This window comes from Heterocephalus glaber, unplaced genomic scaffold, assembly GCF_053883595.1.
Source record: "Heterocephalus glaber isolate CG9 unplaced genomic scaffold, H.glaber_assembly_v1.0 deba00000122, whole genome shotgun sequence".
Classification (NCBI taxonomy): domain Eukaryota; kingdom Metazoa; phylum Chordata; class Mammalia; order Rodentia; family Bathyergidae; genus Heterocephalus; species Heterocephalus glaber.
The window spans coordinates 75,123,268-75,146,320 of record NW_028258138.1 but is presented as its reverse complement, the minus strand read 5'-3'; the positions used below and the strand labels follow the sequence as shown (position 1 = coordinate 75,146,320).

The following is a 23,053-nucleotide window of genomic DNA, read 5'->3' as shown; positions in this document are numbered from 1 at the left end:
TAACCGCCCTGGAAGATCCCCAGCCAAGGCCAGAAAGGCTGACCTCAGACATTCTACAGTCACAACTTTGAAAGCAGCACTGCCTGCCCCAGAAAGTGGGACTGAACGACAAGGTCATTAGCTTTCTTGGCCTCTGTTAATTATTTCTACCTCTTAGAGCATTTACCATTGTCAGTTACTCATCTGGGTTTTCCCATGCTTATAGGATCCTTATAACAAGGTAGCTATTGTAAAGGCCTACTTTATCTAATGGAAAATATTCAGAAGGAAAGGTTATGTACCTTGCCCAAGGTTACAAATGCCAAACGGAGGCAGGATTTGAACCTTGTTGCTAAGGGTGCAAACAATGAGGCCTTTCACTGTAGCCCACTGCCTGGTAAGCAGCTCTGTCTGGCTCTCTGGAGTTCCCAAAGTCTCAACCCCAAACACTCTTTCTCCTATCTAGACAGCCAAGGGTTCTATAGAAAATGTTCATGGTTGTGGAGGACAGGAGAATGCTGTGCAGCCTACTGGAATCTGACTCTTACTATCCAATTTGAAAGGGTTTTTCCTGGAGCCACGTAAGCACATTTTTGGCCCCAGTGGTAAAGAGGGTAAAGCTCTGAAATATTGAAGATGGGCCTTGGTGCAGGGATTGTAACTGTCTGAACCCAGGAAGCAATTTGTCTGAAATTCTTGCTCTGTACAGCACTGAGAAGCTGTTAAATCCCTGGGGTCTGGGGCCTTGGGACACTGGGGAGGAAGCAAAGGAACACGTGTTCCTTTATCAGCGTGCCCTGCACTTCCGACCAGCTCCCTCTCTCCAACACAGATAATCATGTGTTTCAGGCCACAGGAAGAAACTGGCAAGGCCAAATAGAAGCATTTCAATATATCTTTAACATGTTTCCAGTTACTGCTTGGAAGATTGTGGTAAAATAAAGCCCACAGGAAAATGAGAGTGGGAATTTGGGCTGGGAGGGTCCTCTGGAGATGAATCCAGGGCTGTCCCCAGATGATATTTTTATCCTCAGCTATTTGCTGACTGATGGGCTGTCCAGGCTTTGCAGCCTCTAGGGAAGGGGACTGCTCAGTGCTGCCTGGGGACCCTGCAGCTTTTCCCTTGCAGGGCTGATGACGTACCTGGGAAGATTGGGACAGACTGAAGTTACAGCAAAGATTTAAATTATATGCACCTCCAGGCAGTACAAGATTGTCAAATGAAGTGATGAAGTAATTATTTTTTATGTCTAATTCTTATCAGTAAAAGTTACTTACAAGTAGATATTCTTTCATCCAACTGAAATTCTTCCAGCTACAAGTTGGGCCCACTACTAACCTCTCTTTTTCACAGGAGCAGGAAAAGGCTGGTATTCCACAGGAAATCCTTAGAGACACAGCACTGATTCTGCCCCTGCTGAGAATACTTTTCCTCATCACTAATTCCTTCCCTTCTCTTGGTCTCTGTGCAGATGCCAGAACTGTTTAAAACTACAGCATGGCTGTATCCACACTCGCAATCTCCCATAGGCTGCTCTATTTTTTTCTTTTTCCAGCTCTCAAGATATCACTTAACTTATTTTGTCTGTCTGATTTCTCCTATTAGAAATGTAAACCTGCTACCAAGGTGAAGACTATTTATTATTGTTATTGTTTCTCTTTTTCACTGATACATCTCACTAGCAGGACATAATAGGTGTCCAACAAACACTTGTTGAATGAATGACTGACTACTGCCAAAAGACAAATAAGTCCATTCTCAAAGTTTTTTCTTCTTCTGGACAAATACTATTTGTACCTCTTTTCCATGGAACTGTCATTTAACCCTCTGTGTCCTGTTACCATCTTCTGTGTTGAGTCTTGGTTCACTACATCCCTCACATGGCCATAAAGGACAGCAGGAAACAGGGCTGATACCCAGTAAGAGGAATGAGCCATTCCAAGCTTTTCAGGAGAGCTCATGTGGAGAAGTGTGGAGAATGAGATGAGGAAAATGAGAAAATATCATGTTTAATAAACAATGTCTTAAATATTGCTCGTAGCTTCCATCAACCTAAGGGACAAGAGTAGTGACTGGCTTTACAAGGATCACCTGCCACCTCATGGTCACTTCCCTGATAGAAGCTTTCACTGCCCTCACTTAAGCCTTGCTTTGACTTGACAAAGGACTGGGACATTAGTTCTGATTCCATCTCCCCAGTGTAACAGGTGTCTGAGGATCTGAGCAGGGTCAGTGCAAGTCCTAGGAAATTTCCCTCTGGGGATAGTATTTTTCAACCTCTATCCATTCACCAACTTCTTGGGGTTCCACCTGAGCATCTGTGAGGTTGTGGAGATAAATGTGGAATTACAGTTTCTACGCTACTTGTTCTTCTCCACTACAAGGTGACAGCTCTGCTTTGATACCAGGTTTTTGCTACAAACTTTTCTATTTTTGCTTCCTAGGAAACAAAGTCCTAAATGTTCGCTTTGCATATTTCCCAGCAACAGAAGGACTTGGCCTCACTTATTTTGGCTAATTTTTATGTTTGTGGCCTAGCTAAAGAGTGATGAATTTGAGGGAGAAGGGCAGACTAACGGCAGGGAGGGACCTTCCACATTTGCCTACCCTATTCTTGATGCTGCTTACAAACTCATATGTTGAGCTATGTCTAGGATTCATTGGTAGCTTGCTTCCAGCAGAGTCAAACCCTGAACAAGAAAACTGAACGTCTAGAGGAGTTAGGTTCTATGTCAGTGGCACCCAGTATCTTCTCCATCATTACCACAAGACTGACTTTATATGAAGGTACACAGCGCAAACCTTTTTTTTTGGTACCAGGGATCGAACTCAGGACCTTGCACTTGCAAGGCAGGCGGTGGAACCACTGAGCTAAATCCCTGGCCACAACACAAACCTTGCACAGCACATGGGTCCTTGTGAAATGGACTGCAGTGCGAACTGTCTTACATTAGCCATTTGAGGTGGAGAGGAGGATCTCGTGAACTAAACCCACAAATGGATGCTGAATTGAAACCCATGGAGAAGGGATGGACATTGGCCCTGCCTTGTGGCACAACAGCTCCCTCTTCCTATGTGTCACTTGCCTACTTTTGGGGAAACATGACTTTAGGTGACTTCCATCAGACTTTTGCAGTGACCAGGTATTCTCTGGTTCTACAGATCCATCTCATAGTTTCCTGAGTTCTGTTGTTTTCCTCTCATCAGCATGTTTTAAATTTCTGTCATATGTGGGTTATGGCCATATTTTATCAATAACAGCTCTTATCTCACAGAATATAGGTCAGCTTAAACTCCAAGTCAGTGCCAAAGTAGCTCAGTGTCATTGCTATGTACGTATGTGGTCACCTTCCCTTAGGGTGAGATCAAATGGGTGTATGGAATGGGAATCCTTATCTCATTTCCCCCCAAGCTTTGCCCACTGTCCACCACATGTGTACATACAGGGTGAGAAGGGGGAGTACTTACATCCTGCCTCTCAGGGCCTTGGCTTTCTGTTCTTCTTCCAGGTTTCTAGGAGGTGTAGGCGGGGTCATCCCCTCATTCAGGCAGCCTGTGGGGTCTTTTAGACTCCCTCGGTAGGAGCCTCCTTCTAGAGTCTAAAAAGAGAAGAATGAATAGCTTCAGAAAAGTGTACACTGGAAAGTCACTTGGAAGCCCTATGTCCCCCTCAGGCCAGCCACAGACAACTTGGGAGGTCAGCAGCCCAAGCTGCTCTCACTGAACCAGAGTGAAGCATTAGGAGACTTTCATCCCCCTGCATGGATCCCTGAGATGCTGCCTTCTTAGGCAACAGGATATACTTTGCATCAATGCTGCCAACTTCCCAGACATAATGAAATGGTCAAAGCAATTTATCTCTGGCTAAGGGCTCCAGAGGGAAAGCTAATCATTGCAACTCTACACCAAATAAGGAGTTAGAAAAGATAATCAGTTGCAGGACCATCAAATGCAAATTGATAAGGGGAAGGTAGTGATAGAATAACTTTGGCAAAATGGTGTTTTGTTAAATCAGCTACAATTTCTTTGAAGAGGACAATGAGATAGAGACAAGAAACAGTCAATATGTGAAATCACAATGGACACTATAGACTGTTTCTTATCTCTATCTCATTGTCTTCTTTAAAGGAATTGTAGCTGATTTAACAAAACACGATTTTACTAAAGTAGGTCTATCACTACCTTCCCCTTATCAATTTGCATTTGATGGTACTACAGCTGAGACAGGGGAAGGGATACAAAAAGGAATTAAGATGTGTTATGTATCTGCACCAACTGCATATACAGCATGTAAAAATTTTGTATTACACACAACTACAAAATGGGGAGATTGGGCATGGTGGTACATGTCTGTAACCCCAGCACTTGGGAGGTTGAAGCAGGAAGATCCCTGTGAGTTTGAGGGCAGCTGTGCTTCATAGTGAGTTCAAGGCCAGCCTAAACTACACACAAGACCCTGTCTTAAAAAAAAAAAAGGAATCAAGAGATGGATGGAGGGGATAGAAGGGAAGAAAAAGAGGATGATGATGGAATTAAGATGTGTTATGTACAATTTCCAACTCCTCACAAAGGATGTAGGCATTATATACTACAAACATGTACTAACAAAAAAGGAAAGAAAAAAGAAATAGTCAATAGATTTAACCTTTCCTAAAAACATCTTTGCCAAGGTGCTAAGGTTATTTATCAATGTTTGTTAATTCTTCTCATTTCTTTTGAATAAGGTGTTATAGGACAGACAAAAAACATTAAATGTCTTAATATGATACTTTAGAAGGAGCTAAAGGTAAAGGAACCTAAACTTGTATCTCAGATGATCTTACATGAGAGCTAAAATTATATTCCATGCTTCAGTTTTTCTTAATTTTCAAATCAGATCTTTCTTCTCTTAGAGATTCTAAGTAATAGAGACAACAGTTGTACAGCCTCTTTGAGAAACAAAAATGCTCTATAATGGTGACTTGCTTTCCTCATGGATGGACTGGTCACAATAAGGATACTCAAAATGAGGCCAACCTAATACTTTCACAAATGCCCTGGGAGGAGTATTACAGTGATACTTATCATTGGATTAAGTGAACTGGCAGAAGCAGTGTGGATAAACAGTAAGACTAAAGATCAAAGTGAAGGGGGGCAACTGTGAATCAGATAGGGGAGACTATATTAAACTACCCAAGATGCCTGTCTATGCCAGTCACAGTGACTAAAAGGAAAGGTTTCACTTAGTAGTCACTTAGTAGTTTTAAAAGCATTAGCCCTAGGGTTCAAGTCACAGAGATCAAAAAGTAGTAGTGGGCACAAAAGGCTTCAGTCTGGTCTTTAATAATTTGCACATGGCAGTCTCTGTCACAAACTCTTAGCTGCTATATTTCAACATAGGCCAAACAGAGATAGAAGAGAAGAGTCTAAGCAAATGAGGTGCCTAATAGGCCATTATATGAGAAAAGATGGAGACTATTAGGAGTTCAATCTGAAAAACTTAATGTTGAAGATATATCAACCTTCTCCCCAGCCCCTAAACAGAAACAATATGCCAAGGAGTAAACATGAATTTGTCACCAACACTAGAAATTAGAATTAAAAACAACAAGGTCTTCCAGCTTGAAAGAATTTCTTTCCCTTGACATAGAGGTATTTACAGAACAAGTAATCAGCCATGGAAGTTGTTACATCCACAGCAGCAGTATAGGCTAAAAATAAAGAAAGGTTGAGAAGGGTTTAGCTACATTTATAGATACAGGATCTGTAGCCTGTTATTAAGAAAATTAGAGTGTCTGGTGCTGAGGCTTGACAAGCTGGCGGACAGATAGGCTTTCCAGTGACAGGTTCCCTGGGGCCAACACCAGAGACAGGCTCCCCAGGCAGAGGGACCCAGCTGGTGGTGGATGTGATTAGTGCCTTTTACTTCCCCTCCTTTTCCTCACTGTCTTGTTGCTGCCTTTCTTCTGTGGCCTGTGTGTGAGTGTGTGTGTGTGTGTGTGTGTGTGTGTGTGTGTGTGTGTGTGACTACTGGCGGGCCCAGGAAGCAGGCCAACTCTATGCCTATGGGATGCTCCCATGGCACATGCAGCTTGGCGTCTACTCTCAATCCATCTACAAAATGAAGAACATCTGAGGAGTCCAAAGTGCCACAGAGGGAAATCTGTTCTACCTCCTCCTGCTTGACAAGCAAAGAAGCCCTAATTGTCTGTGGAGGAGGGCCCCCTGGGATGGAACTACAAAGGTGACTCAATGAGAGGAAGAAGATGGAAATAAAGTGTTTGACCGAGCTGTATGCTGGGTGATCTGCGTTGGATGATGGCATTGGCTGAAATGCTTGTAGCAATTCAAGATGATTCTCTCTGAGAACCTTGATACCATTCGAGGGCTGAACACTGGGCTCCACCTATGGATAATAGGGGTAACCTGCAGTTGTGGTGTTGTTTCTGGGAGGAAAGAGGCAGTGGTAGCCAGTTTTCTGTCCCATGTGGGGTTCAGGGCTACAACGGTCTCAGTAGACAAAAAAAGAAAAGGTGCATGAGGGGTGAGCAACAAAAGTTCCTATTTTTGGTCCAAGGTCAGGGAACAGAAAGGCAAATAGGATTTAAATAGGTGGCTAAGTGTGAAGGAATGCCACCCTCATGTTAAAATGAACACATTTCCTAGTCACTGGGTCTTGAATGCATTCATAAAATGCTCTTCCCAGGGGCCCCTATTGGCACACTGTAATAATCAATATTACAGATGGTGTTTGTAATAATATTATATCCAGTTCCAAAATATGCCACATGCCATTCACAGTATTCATTACACAGTATTGTAATGGATCACTTATTTGTATTCAAACAAATTTTTATAGAGCATGTAGTACTTGCTGAGTATTTGCAAAGTGCTAGAAAAATGAGGATGATGAGTAAGACATGCTCCCTGCCTTCTGTACATAGGTGGCTATCTAGACAGAAGGGAAGCCATACACAGGAACAGGCGGCTCTGCGGTGGGGTGGAACAGCAGGCAAGGACTTAATGGAGAAGGCAAAACTTGAACTGAGTACAACTGTCCCTTGGATCCTGAGGGACTGGTTCCAGGATCATTGTGGTAGATACCACAATTCAGGAATGTTCAAGTCCCTTATGATAAAATGGTGTAGGACTTGCATATAACCTACATCTTCCTACAGACTTAAAATCAGGTCCAGACTACCTATAATACCTAATACATGGCCAGGGGTGGTGGCAAATGCCTGTAATACCAGCACTTGGGAGGCTGAGGCAGGAGTATTGCTATGAGTTTGAGAGCAGACTGGGCTACATAGTAAGTTCAAGGCCAGCCTGAACAAGGCCAGTGAGACCCTGTCTCAAAAAAATAAAAACCCAACAAAATAAATAAATAAACTAATAAAATATACATGTCATGTAAATAGTAGTTATACGGTATTATTTTTAGTAAGTACAAGAAAAAGTCTGTTCAATACCGACACAATTTTCTTCCTAAATATTTTTAATCTGTAGTTGATTGAGCCTGTAGATGTGGAACTCCTGGATATAAAGGTTATTCCATGAAAAGATTTTATTGACTACAGTAAGGGCGGCATGTTTCGGGCAGGAACAGCACTGTGAGTGAAGGTCACTGAATGAAGGTCACAGGGTGAAATCATGTGGCACAGCCTGGGAAGCTGAAGGCCTGGTGTAGGCAGAACAGAGGGGATCTGAGAAGGTCACTGGCAGGTGACTGTGTGTTATGTAAGCTGGGTGAGTGAGAGCTAGAGAAGGAAGAGGTAAGGAGTGAAAACAGAATCCTGGAGGAGTATGCAGAGATCAGATCATGAGGAGCCTTGTACACAGCATTAAGAAGGAGAGACATTATTTACCTTCGGAGACCACTGACGGATAGAAGGGTTTTAAGCTGGACAGTAACATATTTGTATTTAAATTTTAGAAAGAGCAATCTTTATGTTCCAAAGAGCTTTTCATGATTTGGGAAAATCTCCCTGATAGAACAACAAAGGAAAAGAGGACTTAAATTTTAAATGTTCTATGATTACATTATTCGTGAAAGAAAATACATCAAAATTCAACACTGAGTATGTCTAAATGCTGATGATTTATGTTTATGCTCTTGTCATTTTCTCAATTTTTCTTGAATGAGCATATATTGCTTTTACTAGAAAAGAACTATTAAATTTTTAAAAGAGGGTAGGGCGGGGAGAAAAATCTCTCTGGTAGTCAGTAGAGTGAATTCTGGGAAGAAACAGTTGCCGACAGTTCAGGCAGGAGATTTTAAGCATTAATCTTAGCTTGTGAATTCTGTGTAAGGAAGGACCCATGCTTGATCTCAAAGCTGGATGCTGAGTAGGACCCCAGGAATTGAGTATGGTATGGAATTCCTGGGGAGAGATCAAGGCTTGTCTGATGGGTAACAAGGAGTTCCGCACCACTCAGCACACTAATCAGTCATTTTTTAACTCTCCTCTTTTATAAACATTTCTACACTACTTGCTTAGGATGGCTATTACATATTGAAACAATGAAAGAGAAAGCAAGAACAAGCGCTAGTAAGGGTGTGGAGTAAAATAAACTCTTCTATACTATTGATAGGAAGGAAGATTGGTGCATAGTCATGATAGAAAACAGTATAGAGGTTCCTAAAAAAATTAAAAATAGAGCCACCATATGATTCAGTATTCTCACTACTGGAAATATGCTCAAAGGTAATGAAATCAGCATTCTGTAAGGTATCTGTACTCCCATGTTCATTGCAACATTATTCATAATGACCAAGATATGGAACAACTTTTAAAGTGTCTATTAATGAATGAATGGATAAAGAAACTCTGATATGTGTACACACACACACATACAAATGGGATATTTTTTAGCTGTAAAAAAAAAAGTAGATTTTGCTGTTCACTACAACATGGATAAATTTGGAGCTCATTATGCTAAGAGACTAAGCCAGGCACAAAATGAAAAATAGTGTGTTATTTCCACTTATAGGTGGAATCTTAAAAACAAAGGTCAAATATATAGAGACAGAAAATAAAACAATGGTTACCAGAGTAGGTGGAGAGAAGGGAGGAAAAGGGGAGATGTAGGTCAAAGGATAGAAAGTAGCAGATATATAGAATACACAGATCCAAAGGGTAATATACAACCTTAATAAAGTTGTACTGTATTAGGGACTTTTGTCAAGTAAGTAGATTTTAGCTGATCTTGTCACACATATGCACACAAAACTATGTGAGATTATGGCTATGTTGATTTGCTTCTCTACAGTAACTATTTTACATATCCCATAGCAGCATGTTGTAAACCTCAACTATACATAATCAAATATTTTTATAAAAATTTGTATAATATTATCTGTACAAAAGGAATTAAATTTAAATCATTTCTAGGCAAAATGGAGATAGATATAGGGAAAATGACAGTGGAAAAACTGGGGTTTGGATTTTCGAGGGAAATGACATTTCAGGTTTGTGACTTTGGGTTAAAATTTTTGGATGGGATTCTAAACTTTTTATTCAGACAAGAATCTCCAGAATCTCTTCCAACAGAGCTGGAACACCAAATGAGCCCAGTGTCTGAAAAGATCGGGTATGGTGGAACCATTACTTTTTTCCTTCCTTGATTCAGAGCTGCTGCTAACTCCACCAGGCCAATTTGTGCAAAGGACAACAAAGCACAGGCACAGACACAGCATGTCCATGGCTCTGAGGCTGGCCCATGATGATGAACGCTATCAGAGCAGGGGAAGCAGAGGGCAGGAAGTGTTGCAGAAGCAGATTCTCAGGCTGGCAGGCAGTAGGTGGACTAAGCAAGGGCCCAGTGACAGCCAGCACTTCCCTAAAGACATGTGTTTAGTGAGCATTCTCTGGAGCCATCCTGAGCCCAGTGAACCAAGAAGAGAGCTCAGGGAGAGGCTTTCTCTTCTGCAGGCTTGATCTTCCATGCCCAGCATGTGGTAGAATTCCAGGGCTTCAGAGACATTAGATCCTCACACGACTGGGCAGCTCTTGTTGCTGAAGGATAAAATCAATTCATACAGAGGACTAAACTATTACTCTGCAACATTAACCTAACTGCCAACTTCCTGCTGACAAGTGCTGTTTGGACAGGCCCAGCAGCACCCTGGGCTATGGAAGATAAGGGCAACTCAGGTCCCTTTCCCTTCCCTTTGCAAGGGAGCTGAGGTGGCTAAGAGCTAACATTTGCAGATGCCTGCTTATCAGTTCACTAAGTATGTTACACCTACTCAATAGCCATCTTTACTCTCTTGAGATTAGATTAAATGCAGGTGGACAGAGTTATTATCATTGATAAGTGTGATGAAAGAGGGATCCAAAGAAGCTGAGTCACTTTCCCAGGCTATAGTCAGTAGTAGAGACAGGATTTCAGCGTTGGTCTTCCAATTCCTTACCAACTCAGTACCAGCAGCAACCATCCCCAGGCTTGGAAGTGTTATTACAAATCACATGGGGAAAGCAGAGTCCTTATGCCTGGTTCAGAGTTTACTAAAAAAACCAGAAAAAGTATGTTAGCTCTATTCTGAGGGAGGTGGATGAGTATCCTCTTTTGGTAAATCAAACTACTCATTATAGACCAAGGCCAACAGGTAGGAACTCAGAAGGGTCCATTATGCCCACAAACAATCACCAATACAGACTTCCAGAGGCTTTTCCTGAACTGCAGGTGAGCCTGAGAAACTGCCTTCCTTTCTGAACACCAGCTCATGGCAGGGAAGATCACCTCTGTCCAAGGTAGAAGCCTTGGTACAACAATGGCCACAAAGCCATAAAGCACTGGGTAGCAGCTCTGGCACACAGGGGATCTCATAGCTATTGAGTGGAACAAAGTGGCCACATGAATTGTAAGTGCAGAGTTTGGTGCTACTGCAGAGCAACCAATGGAGAAAGCAGAAATATTGGATAAAAGTCCAAGTATACCTGTTGCTCCTATAGAATGGACTCAGAATGTGAATTGGAAAGGACTTTGGTTAGTTCTTCCTTACACTGCACAGGTCTAGGTTATGCTTTTTTGGGCAACAAAGTCGGACCAACCCTTTATTCCCATAGCAGTGCTTCAATAATTAGAAGACAGCTTTCCTATGCCTCTCCTAAATTCTCCCCAATGGAATCTCAATTTTTGCAACTTCCATTCAACTGACATGGAGCATATGGTAATGGTTACCTCCTCTAGGGCCCTTCCAGTTCATTCAAGAACATTCTAGAATGCTTCATTTAGAATATAACGTATTACAACTCATGACAGGTGTGGTCTAAAGTACAATGGAACTGTTACTTCTCTTGGTCTGTACATTGTTCTTTCATTAACTCAGTCTTTGACAGACTTCATACTGTTGTACTTAGTCAAATAAAAATTCCAGAACTTTTATTGGATTTAGGTCATTTCTCCTTCTAAGATAAAAAGTTGATGAGGAATAGGAATGAAAATCTTGAAGGTGAAAAATGCAAACTTAGTGTTAGGAAACATGAATGAAATATTCTCAATGTACTGTTGCTTTACAGCTATCCTACAGTGGGATGGGAAGAAAGAGAAAGAAGAAGAAAGGGGAGAAAATCAAATTTTGGTGAGAAGATTCTAAGAAACCAAATCACTGTTCTCTTATTTGTTTTTAAATATGGGCTTAGTTTTATATGTTAAGCCAAAGAAATCTCTGTAATTCTGGACTTACTGAAGATCTTTAAGTAGTTTTTGGTGAAGTTTAAGCTCATCATGGTAAACTCACCACAGAAAGGGCATTCATTCAACACACACTTATGGAGAGCCTGTTATAGGGCCAGTCAATGTGATTCCATGAGATTTGCTCTTTGGAGTCTTTTCAACATCTCTGCTCACACCAGTGTTTAACACCAGACTCACTGATCTAAAGAGCCTCTCAACAGGGCCAGGTTCAGTAGTAACAGTAGGGGAAAGGTAACCCAAAAGCTGAACAAATGTGGACATGAGGAGAATGTGATCATGAAGAGCCCGTGAAATGTAAAAGACTCCTGTAGTCTAATGGAGGAAAAAATAAGAGTGTCATAAATGACTTATTAATCTCAGGAGGTAAACTGCAAATGAAAATATTAAGATATTTTAACAAATGACACAACAGGGCTATCTAAAAGCTGTCCCAGACAGCATGTGGATTTAGTACCTGCAGTGGCATTTCAGAAAAACTGGCCTAGGTTGGACAGGGAAGCTCTTGTGGACATATGAGATCTGAATGGAGGGACCATCATGTACTAGATAAGCAGAAATAGGAGGGAGAGCATTCCAGAGGAAGGTGGCATGAACCAAAATGAAAAGGGAGGAAAGCCAAATGTATGACTTGGGAAAGCCAACACAGCACCCACAGATGCTCTGAACTCCCACTGGGAACAGACAGGAAGAGATGGCAGAAAAATGGACATGCCTGTAATCCCAGCTACTTGGGAAGCTGAGGCACGAGGATCCTAGATTTGAGGCCAGCCTGGCCAATTTAGTGAGACCATGTCTCAAAATAGAGAGGAATAAAAAATAAAAAGGGCTAGAGATGTAGCTCAGCACTCCCTGGGTTCATTCCACACACACACACACACACACACACACACACACACACACACACACTAATTTAAAAAATGATAGCCTCCAAGAGTTTGATATCAATTATTAAAACCACCAGCTTTTTTGTTTTTGTTTTGTTTTTTTTGAGACAAGGTCTCACTACGTAGTTCAGGTATACATTGAATTCACTATTATAATTCCAGGCTGGTCTTAAACTCATGGTGATTCTCCTGTCTCAGCCTCCCAAATGTCGGGACTACAGGTGTGCACCACCATGCCTGGTTATTTTTATTTTTAATTAAGAAGGAAAATTTAGAAGGAAAAGAACAAGATCATGTATGTTAAATCTCACCTGCATACTATAAGCTGGGATATCTGAGAAGGGAGTTACTGGAATCAAAACTATCAGGCAGCTTGCCCTAGAGGGAACCCACCATCTCCCCTCTAATTCCTGGGCCATGTGGAGAAGAGTTTAAATGATGATGATTAACAAGACTTCGCAACAGCAGTCTGGTGGGAGCACACACATTTGTCCTAATGAGAATTGCAGTAAAATCCAAATGGGAGACATAGATGAGAGGAAAAGAAAGGAAAATGTTTCAAATCACCATCCTGCAGTGATGTACTCAAATGTAAACACATGGATGACCAGTGCAGAGTTGGAACTCATCAGTACTCTGCCAATGGCATAAGACAGGCACTGGTTAGTTGAGATGTTGGTGGCTTATGTTCAGTGTGTCCTCCCAAGCTGGAGATATGCGTGGGTTTCTTAATCTTTTGTGGTGAGGTATCCACATACTTTGGTCCATTCCTCTTTATAATCAGCAGTCCAAATTTTGCAAGGGTCTGCAAGCTAGAAGGTCCCCAAATAGAAGGAAAGACCTGGTGTTTTCAAGGATCCAGCAGCACGGGATTGGCTTCAGAGTTAAGGAGACCCAAGTCAGTCACTGACCAAACACTAACTGCCTGGAGCCAGGGCATCAGGCTTACAATGAGGTAGTTTGTCTTGTATACTTTTTCCCTTTCACAACACGTCACATCCCCAAAAGGCCTTTAATTCCCCATACTTATTCCAGAACAATGCCAGAGAGGAATTTGGGGGACAGTGTTTTAGACACCATTACTGGGGATGAGCTGATAGGAGAACTGAGGGTAAATGCAGATGAGGACCTGGTGGGTAGATGGAAGGCTCTGGAGCCACACAGAGGTGAGACACACACAGCACTGCCTCCAGGACCCCCACTTACCAGCTTGCTTTTGACCAACTTTTCTATTGCACTGACAAGGTCTGCAGCAGTAGGTACTTCAGTGGAAGCCTGCCGGGCTGCTAACAAAGAGGAGGACTGCAAGACATTGGGCAGCAAAGGAAAAGCAGATTAGCGAGGAATGAAGAACAGCAATTAGGAAGCAAAGCAGAAAGTAAAAAGTTCAAGGCAGGCGTGGGAAGAAAAGCTGTGTGTTTGAAGGGAAGAGATAACAGAGGGAGATGGGGGACAGTGGGGTATAGGTAGTCCTGCCTGACCTTAAAAGGAATTCTGGCCAGCAGCACAGCACGGATGGGACTGGGCTCTCCAGAGGCCTCCAAAGGAGGGGAAAGAAGGGTTATCGAGTCCCTGGGAGGCCACGGGCGAGGCTACACCTACTGACAGGGGCAGGGGCTACTACTCTGAGGGCTACTACTACTACTACTACTACTACTACTACTACTCTGCCCATTGCTATTCCAGGATATGAAAGAAATTCACAAACCCAGCCTCACATGTGTCCAGGGAAGAGCAAGTCCTTGCTTTACTGTAGCCTTACATATAGATCTTCACTGTGTGCCATGAAAAAATGCTAGGGGCAGGGCATTCAGAGACCAGAAAGCTAGACACCCTTTCCCCATAGTCTCTCCCTTACACACACACACACACACACAAACACACACACACACACCCCTGCCCTTCCACAGAACACGGCTAGCTCTCACCAGGCCCCAAACGGGAGCACTAGGAAGTAATGAAGGACTTTAGAGCTATTTTGAATCCCATGCCCAGCGAGTAGGGTCTATAGCCTATACCCAGTGAAGGGAGCCTCAGCTGAAGGACCTCAGTGTCCCTCTTTCCCTGGCTCCAGCAGGAAGGACTTGTTCACATGGGTGTTTGCTCAGTGGTTTGGGAATTCCCTCTGAACAAAGGGTGGCATTCTTTTATCTGTTTGTTTGCGTGTACTTCTTTTTTTTTGAGACCAGGTCTTGGCATGAAGTTCAGGCTAGTCTTAAAATTATTATATAACCCAGGCTGGCCTCAAACTTACGGAGATGCTCCTGCCTCAGCCTCCAGAGTGCTGGGATTACAGACATGTGCCACCATGCCAGGCTATTTGCTTGTTTTTTCTTTCCTCGTTCTACCCAAGGAGAAACTGGGGCAGAAATGGGTAGCCCTGTATGTGTGTGTGTACTTTTAGCCAGCATTTCAGAGCAGAGAAGAATGGTGTTCTCAAGCTGGGATACAGGGACAAGGACAGGGGCATTAGAAGTTGAATGTCCTGACCTTGCCTTGGCCAGTTCCAAATATTTCAGAAAAACAAATGTACAGAAATCAAACAGGTATGAGGGATATTAAGTATCTAAAAATGGACTGCTGTCACCTGCCCTATTTCTGGCTACGAAAAGGGCCATGCAAATGTCTGGGGGTGAGTCTGCATTCTCAGTTAAAAATGATCTAGAAACAATATAACATCCACTTCCCGCAAACAAGCTGTATTTAAGGGAATTAGAGGGAGAGGGTTTGTGACCTTTCCTTATCTTAAGCAAGCTGTGGGTGGAATGGCAGATACCAAGACATGAAAGCCCTCTACTCACTCTATTCTCACTGTTTACAGAACCTTTTACTACAGCAGACCTCTGGGAACCCTAGAAGGCTGATTCTCATTCCCATCCCCAGGTGAAGTACGGGCATCTGCCTCTGAGAGTCCAGGACAGGCACAATGCCATGCTGCCTACTGCTTTTCTTCCCAAGAGTCCAAGGTCAGAAAACTGGCTCAGGAAGCCAGAGCCAGCAATGTCACTTCAAGAGAGGCAGCAATTGTGTACTTCCTGTGGGTGAGTCCCATGGAGGGGCTCCACCTCTTAGTCAGTATTCTACCCCTACACTGTCCCTCTAGCCTAGGAAGACCTCAAGTAATGGCTATGGGTGAACAAGCAATGGCAAAGCAGACAGAACTAAGTAAGAACTGGGCTGTCAACAGCAAGGCTGGAGCATCTGCAGCAAGGCTGCAGACACCCTTTGAACTGCATCTAGGGGGACCCACGAGGGCTTATATCTTGCCTACACATGCTGGGCTCACAGCCTTGAAGGAGGCTGCCCAAGTCCAAGGCAGAGCACTAAAGAGCACAGGGTGCAACCACTACCGGGACCACTTGGCTCTGAAAGCAAATGGAAAGGACAAACACTGAAACCACTACTGTCATACTCACAGTCCAAGAGTCCCAGGTACACTAGGAGAAGGCCAGGATAGCATAATGAAATGAAGGGATAATCGTAGGAAAGCCATAGATGAACAGTCAAAATGGGCCTGTGCCCGGGTCAGTACCCGGAAGTCAATACCATCAGGTCAGTGCCATTCATCCAACCTGAGCCTCTGCTCCAGAACAACTGAGATGACTACCAGGTGATTAGAGCCGCAGTGGCCATGGACATTGCAGATGCTAGTGAGTCAGGGAATTTTGCAAAACAAAGTACTTGGGCAATTTAGCATTTTATTATTATTATTTTTGTGTGTGTGTGTGGTACTGGGGATCGAACTCAGGACCTCGCACTTGCCAGGCAGGCGTGGCACCACTGAGCTATATCCCTGGCCCTGTGGCATTTTATACTTGCCTTCTTTCGACAATAACCTCCCCTTAGCAGCATCTCTACCCTGTGGGCTATGACTGCAGAATTTTAATAGCACTGGGCTTGACTTGAAGGCATCACAATCAAATTTGTGAGCTGAGCATAGGGAAGACAACTAAAAGGTTGTACAGTCAGGTACAACAAACTGGTCACCACCACAGATTCCTTTTTGGGACAAATAGTTCCTTTTATGATCTGCCATCTCCAAAGACTGAGCCTTTATCAACAGGATGAGACCCCAGCCAGATTCCCACTTTAAGAATTCTCCCCACACCCTACACTGCCCAGAATGAAGTCAGACCTCCAGGACTGGGAAGAGGGCACCCACTAAACACAGAATCCCTATCACTGGACCCACGTGGGTCACACCAAAGGAGAAAGAGTGCCACTCCCCCCAGCCCCAACATCACACTCGAAATGAAGTCCCATATGCTACGCATTGCCCTTTCTGATGAGAAAGCAGAGGTCCTACCATCTCGTCCTGGGTGGGGTCATTGTCAAAGATCTTCATAGGTGGAGGGAGGGGAGTGTGCGACTCTTCATCTGGCTCATCTTCACCCCAACCTTTCTTGCTCTTCTAGAACAAAAGAGCAGCATTAGTCACTGTTTCACACAGATGCCAATAGCTCAGAGCTTGACATTTTAAAAGTACTGTACATGAGGAAAGTTTTTCTTTCAACACACCCCATCCTCCTGGTTGCATTTTCCTCTTCTGTAATGTGGACCTACTTGCCTATTTCAAAGGATACTGAGGACCACACACACACATACACACACACACACACACACACACACCCCACAAAAGAAAAAAAGCTATCTAACTGATTAGAAAGCAAAAGAGCTAAGGGCTGGGGATTTAGCTCAGTGGTGTTGCCACCTGCCTCACAAGCACAAGGGCCTGAGTTCGATCTCTGGTACTGAAAAAAAAAAAAAGAAAGAAAAAGAGCTAAAAAGGTGGCCAGAGAATATAACTTCTCTGACAGGCTATTAAACCACAATTCAGGTGTTACTAGGCTCTGCCATTTCCAGAGAGAAACATGGCAGGTGGTATAAAATTACAAGAAGAAGTCTGGTTACACATCAGGAAGAATCTCCAAGCCTCATCAAGGATTACAGTAGGATAAAACAGGAATAAAACAGATAAAACAGGAATCTCATCCTTAACCAAAACATACCCCATGTATGTTTAGGCTGGCTTTGAACTCACTATGTATCCTAGGCTGATCTCGAACTTGCCCAATCCTCTTGCCTCAGGCTCCAAGTGCTGGGATCACAGGTATCTGCCACCACACCCAGCTGAACCCATATATTTTTGATTATAGAATCTCAGCTTTGTGAGCCTCCAAGATCACTCAGACTAACCTCTTGGCTAAGAGGTCTCTTGGGTCATTCTAGTATGGGTTTGCATTGTCTGCGCTGCTTCTCAGGAAGCCTATCCGTCACTGGCTGTCCTCTTGATAGTTCCTTGCTAAGTTGAAACCTTCATCTGTGCATCATAGCTCTCCCCTCTGCAGTGACCCAGAATTGACACTTGTCTTGAGTAATGAGAAGTGCTATCTACTGTTTTCAGAGTAAAATGAATGTATCATTCTTAGTTTAAACAGGTCTGGCCAGTTTGATACAGTCCTCAATAGAGGAAGATGACCAACTATGTTGCCTCAGGCCAGGCTCCTATCTCCAAAACTGGCACAATGGTTTCTGTCTGCTGGATAATCTCAGTCCCTGAATGGCTCACACAAATCAAAATGTCCAAGTCTCAAGAATAAAGAGGACTCTAATCAAAGAGGCTCCAGATGACAAACTATTGGACACTAAGACGGGCTATCAGCAATAGTGAACGTTTTAGAGCCTTCAGTGACACAAATGGCCCACTGTAGCACGTGTGCCACAACTGGGCTAGATTCTAGAGCTGTGAAGGAAGCATGTCAGAGGTCCCTTCTGGACAGAAGGCTCAGGCCCTAGCAAGTACCTCATCAGCACTGTCTCCCTGTGGGGTCGTCTCATCCCCAGGTTTTGGAGATCCCAGGTCAAAACTCTTCCGACCATCTCGTACTTTCTTCTGCTTTTTGATGTTTCCATCTGCTTTCCCACTGTTGAGCCGACGCACGGGACTTGTCAGCCACTTCTTAAGGGTGTTGGTGGAGCGCTTGGGACCAGGGGAACTGTGGATGGAGTTGAGAGAAGGCTGGCCCTGCAGGTTGGCCACAGACTCAGACTTGCCCCCGTTTTCACTGGAGGAATGAGAATACGCATCTGAGAAGGAAGAACAGACAGACAGACACAGTCAGGTCAGAGGCAGTTAAGGCAGGCTGGGGAATAAGACAGCTCCATCCTCAGGAGACCAGGAACAAGTCGGAAGGTTAGACTCAGCTGTCAACTCCAGTAAAGGATAGCCATGATGTTCACTCAGTTTTAATATGTGAGGCACCATGGCAAGTGTTGTGGAAACAGAAGACAAAACCTCCTGCCTCCATGGAGTTTATATTCTGATGCGATACACATATAATAGAATATGACAACAATAAAATAAGTAAACTAGATAGTATCAGAGATAGTGAGAAGAGCCATATTGACAGAAAGCAGGAGAAGGGAGTAGGGAATACAATTAAATAGTTGGTGAGGGCAAGTCTTATGACTTTGTATTTGAGCCTAGATCTAATGGTAGCAAGGGATAAACCGTGCAACCATTGGCAAAAGGCATTCTAGGCAGGCAGAAGGGCAAAAACAGAAGCCCTCAGGTAGGACCTGGGGTGTGCGTGGGCTGGCTTCAATTGAGTGTACAACAGGAGAGCAGTAAGAGAGGTCAAAAGCAATAGGGGCTGGGCCATGTGCAGTGGTGGCCAGTATTATGCCTTTGTTTTTTACCTGGGGAGAAAACCCATCAGAACTCTGAGTTAAGGTGACACAATCTGCCGTACGTTTGAAAAAGTATACGTATTATTTGTTACCCATACTGGGAACACTGGAAATAGAGAGACTCATGAGGGTGCTGCCACACTACTCCAGATAAGAGATGTTAGTAGTTGGAGGAAAGCAGTACCAGCGGTTATCAGAAGAGACTAGAGTCTGGATTTGTTTTGACACTAGGGCCAACAGGGTTTTCTGATGGACTGTGCATGGGATATGAAAAAAGAAGTCAGGATAACTTAGGCTCTCGACTTGAACAGCTATTAGGATGAGGTTCCTGAAATGCAGAAGACTCTGGGAGAAGCAGGTTTGGGAGGGGAAGACAGGAGTTTAGTTTAAGACATCTTTGAGAAGCCCGTTAGATATCTGAATGGAGAAGCTAAATAGTAGCTTATCAAGTTTGGAGCTCAGGGGAGAAAGTGCCGGTCAACTGGAGATGACTGGAGGGCTGTCAATATAGAAATGATGCTGAAAGCCATGACTCTGGGTGAGGTCATCAGAGGATATGGATATGGATATGGATGTAGATATGGATATGGAAGTTGGAAGCAGAAGCAGGGAGATGAGAGTACAAGGAAGCGGCTAGAGAAGAGGTACATAAGCAGAAGACAGGGTCTCCTGGAGGCTGCATGAAAGACAGCATTTTATGGAGGAAGGAGAAATCAACTGTGTTAAATGCTGGTTGATGGGTCAACAGAACTGATCTAAGAATTAAGTCTTAAACTTAGCAACATGGAAATCACTGGTGACTCTGCAAAAAAGCAGCTGTAGTGGAACAGAGGGGGCTCACTTGATGAGAGAGAATGCCAGAGAATGGGAGAGAGGAGGAAAACAGAGTAGAAAATTCTTGTTTTGTTTTAAAAGGATGGTGATTAGAGATCAAGAATTTGTTTTGTTTTTAAATGGTTGAAATCAGCATATTGTTTATAAGTTGTTATGCCATTTTCAGTATTATAATGTATTTGCAGTAGCCTAAGCACTTTACATGGACTACATAATTTCATTCTCATGACAACTCCATGAGGAGCTCTATTATCCTCATTTTACAGAAGATGAAAATGCAGAGTTAGGGAAACCAGTCATGCCCAAGGATATGGAGCTCCTAGGGGCACCGTGAGATCTGAATGCCAGACAGTCAGATTTGAACTAAACCACAGCCCTGGACCCTTAATGCCTGGCCAGATCTCCAGGTTCTCCAGATTGGGAGGCTAGCGTGAAGGGAAGGTCCGGGCAAGCCAAGCTATTCTGGTGGGGCAGAGGGGCTAAAAGGCCCAGGACAGATGTGGAATGCAGGAAAAGCATGCCAGGCAAAACTTATTTAGTCTGCTCCAAGTGCCTGTAATGTGAAACCCATCAATTCTGGGGAGATCGGTATTAGACTCCACCTACACTGGCTTATAGAACATCTTTGAGTTATTCAGAAGAAAGCTTTGTAAGCCTCCTTCAGCATCTTCCCTGATCCTATTGTTCAGGGATGCTATTCTTGGTCCTATGAGGGTTGAGAAATTTAGGACTCTAAGACTTCTACAAGTTGTACAGCAACACGGGAACATTAGCACACAAATCAAGATGCCAAGCAAGCTGGGCATGTGGCAGATGCCATAATTCTAGCTACTTGGAGGCTAAGAAAGGACAACTACAAGTTTGAAGCTAGCTTGGGCAACTCAGTGAGACCTTGTTGCAAAATTTAAAAACTTTAAAAGGGCTGGGAATGTGGCTCAGTGATAGTGAGCTCTCTTAGCATGTACAAGGCCTTGGGTTCAATCCCCAGTACTGCCCGCCCCCCCAAAAGCCAAAGAGCCAAGCAAGAATTACTAACCAGTAACAATGCCACTGAGCACCTATGGTACTAGACAGTGTGTTCTCAAGGTATAGAGACACAGGTTTTATTTTTGTAGACCTTTTGCCTAGATAGCTACACATATAAGTACACGCAAAAGTAGAGAGAGATAGGGAGAGGGAGAGAAAAAAGAACGAAAGGGCAACACAGAGCCTGAAAGATAAATTCATTTATGATTAATTGCTAGAGGGCTAGTGTGGGCTCAAACTGATGAGCAGAGTTCAGAGGAAGGTCAGATCTGTGTGGGCAGGACTGGCTGGAAGAGGTTTAATGGAAGACATGTAGCTGAACAGAAGAAAAGGGAGGAAGCAATTCCCAAAGGAAGGGACAGCAGGGACAAAAGCACAGAGATAGAAAAATTGAAATGTATGTTAACCAGCCCATGAGCGGTCCTTTGGATGAAATAAAGATTAATGGAGGAGAAGCTGGATAGAAAGATACAAGAAGACATTTGATTAAAGTGGAGGAATAGGAACTTTATGAGACTCCACTGGGACACAACATGATAAAAAAAGATGGCTTTTTGCTCATTTTGTAAACTAATCTGGCAATCATAGACAGCACAGCCCTGGGAAGGGAGGATTAAAATCCAGAAGGTCACGCAAGGGCTGTGTGCAGGGAATACAAAGGAATGAATGTGGGACATTTCATAGCAAATGATGTCGCTAGCGTCTGGATGACAAATTAAAGGCAGAGTATCTCACATGTTCTTCCCCACACCAACATGGTCTCAGGAAAGCACCTGGCCAGCTTCATCTCACCCATGTAGTTGTCTGATAGTGCCAATTTGCATACTGATATTTAAACCAAACATGACTAGATATCTAAACAAATTATCATCATGGCTCTTCACACTACTCAAAGACTGAGTCATCTTTTTCTACAGTGACTTTGCCTAGACTAGACTAGAAGTAAGTCTAGTCTGGCCATGGAGGCCCTCTGGCTTAGAAGAAGCTGACAGAGAAGAAATAAGATCAACAAATATTTTTGCCAACAGAGACTTGTGTCCAGCTTTTACCACTGGCTGATATTGTGGGCACCAAGCACAGGCTTGCTAGACCCTGACCCCACTAGGACTTCTTTAGATATTACTAGGGCTTTGTGCATACTTTGGAAAACAACAGCAAAGTATTTGAATTTAGAAGCACAAAACTGAGCCCCTAAAATTCCCTGGTATGAAGGATAATCTACAGGGTTGCTGTTCAGGGAATATCCACTGACTTGGTTGGCCTCCCTTTAAGGACAAAACTGTAATCTTATCTCAGAAAATTCCTTGCTGGCTGTGGTCTTGGGTGTGTTGACATTATTTCTGAAGTGTTGGTATGGGTCGAACTCCTGTCCTCAGAACCCTGGCGATAAACATCTCCAGGAGCAGGGCTTCTCTGCTATCTTGCTGTGATAAAAGGCAGAGGCTTTTCATTTCCCAGGCCCCTAGGATGCACCAAGCTCTAAGATTTATCAACAGGTATTGTGACAGAATAACCAGAGGCCCAGCCACTTTAACTGTGTTTTCTGTCACTGGGCAAGAAATGACTAAGTTCTTTGTTTCAAGGCAGATCTTAGTCTGGCTCTGAAATTCACAAATGCAAACTTGGAATGACTACTTCTCTTCCTTTGTTGTCATCTGGTCCTGCTTTTGTGCTTTCTGCATAAATTAATGGCAAGAATATGAGAGTAGGATATTAAAGAGTGTTAGCTATAGTTTAAAAAAACAAATCAAGGTGTTCTCAATTTTGTTGTTTCAAGTTTATTCTAGGTAAATAACTGGAGCCATTCAATCATGGTCAAAGCAATGGGAATCCAAGAGTAGGAAGCAATTTATGATTCATCCTCTAGTTAGTGTTCTGTCTTGAGACAGGACCATTTCCAAGTCACTTTTTAAAAAAATTTATATATTAATTGGTACATTTTAGGTATACAATACAT

At 43.3% G+C, this 23,053-nt stretch overlaps 1 protein-coding gene across 25 annotated transcripts in view; it reads right to left on the bottom strand.

Moving 5' to 3' along the window:
* Kalrn (kalirin RhoGEF kinase) overlaps nucleotides 1-23,053 on the bottom strand; it is a 698,268-nt gene that overhangs the window by 63,379 nt on the left and 611,836 nt on the right. For 15 of the 25 annotated variants that reach the window (XM_021259403.2, XM_021259411.2, XM_004835211.4 and 12 more), the window contains 4 exons: nucleotides 18,350-18,633; nucleotides 16,853-16,957; nucleotides 13,753-13,848; nucleotides 3,449-3,579 (listed from right to left, as the gene is read on the bottom strand). In XM_021259403.2, coding sequence (XP_021115062.1) covers nucleotides 3,449-3,579; nucleotides 13,753-13,848; nucleotides 16,853-16,957; nucleotides 18,350-18,633 — 616 coding nt within the window. The remainder of the gene's footprint in view (nucleotides 1-3,448; nucleotides 3,580-13,752; nucleotides 13,849-16,852; nucleotides 16,958-18,349; nucleotides 18,634-23,053) is intronic. The other 10 variants (XM_021259427.2, XM_087209487.1, XM_087209556.1 and 7 more) reach the window with 3 other exon arrangements.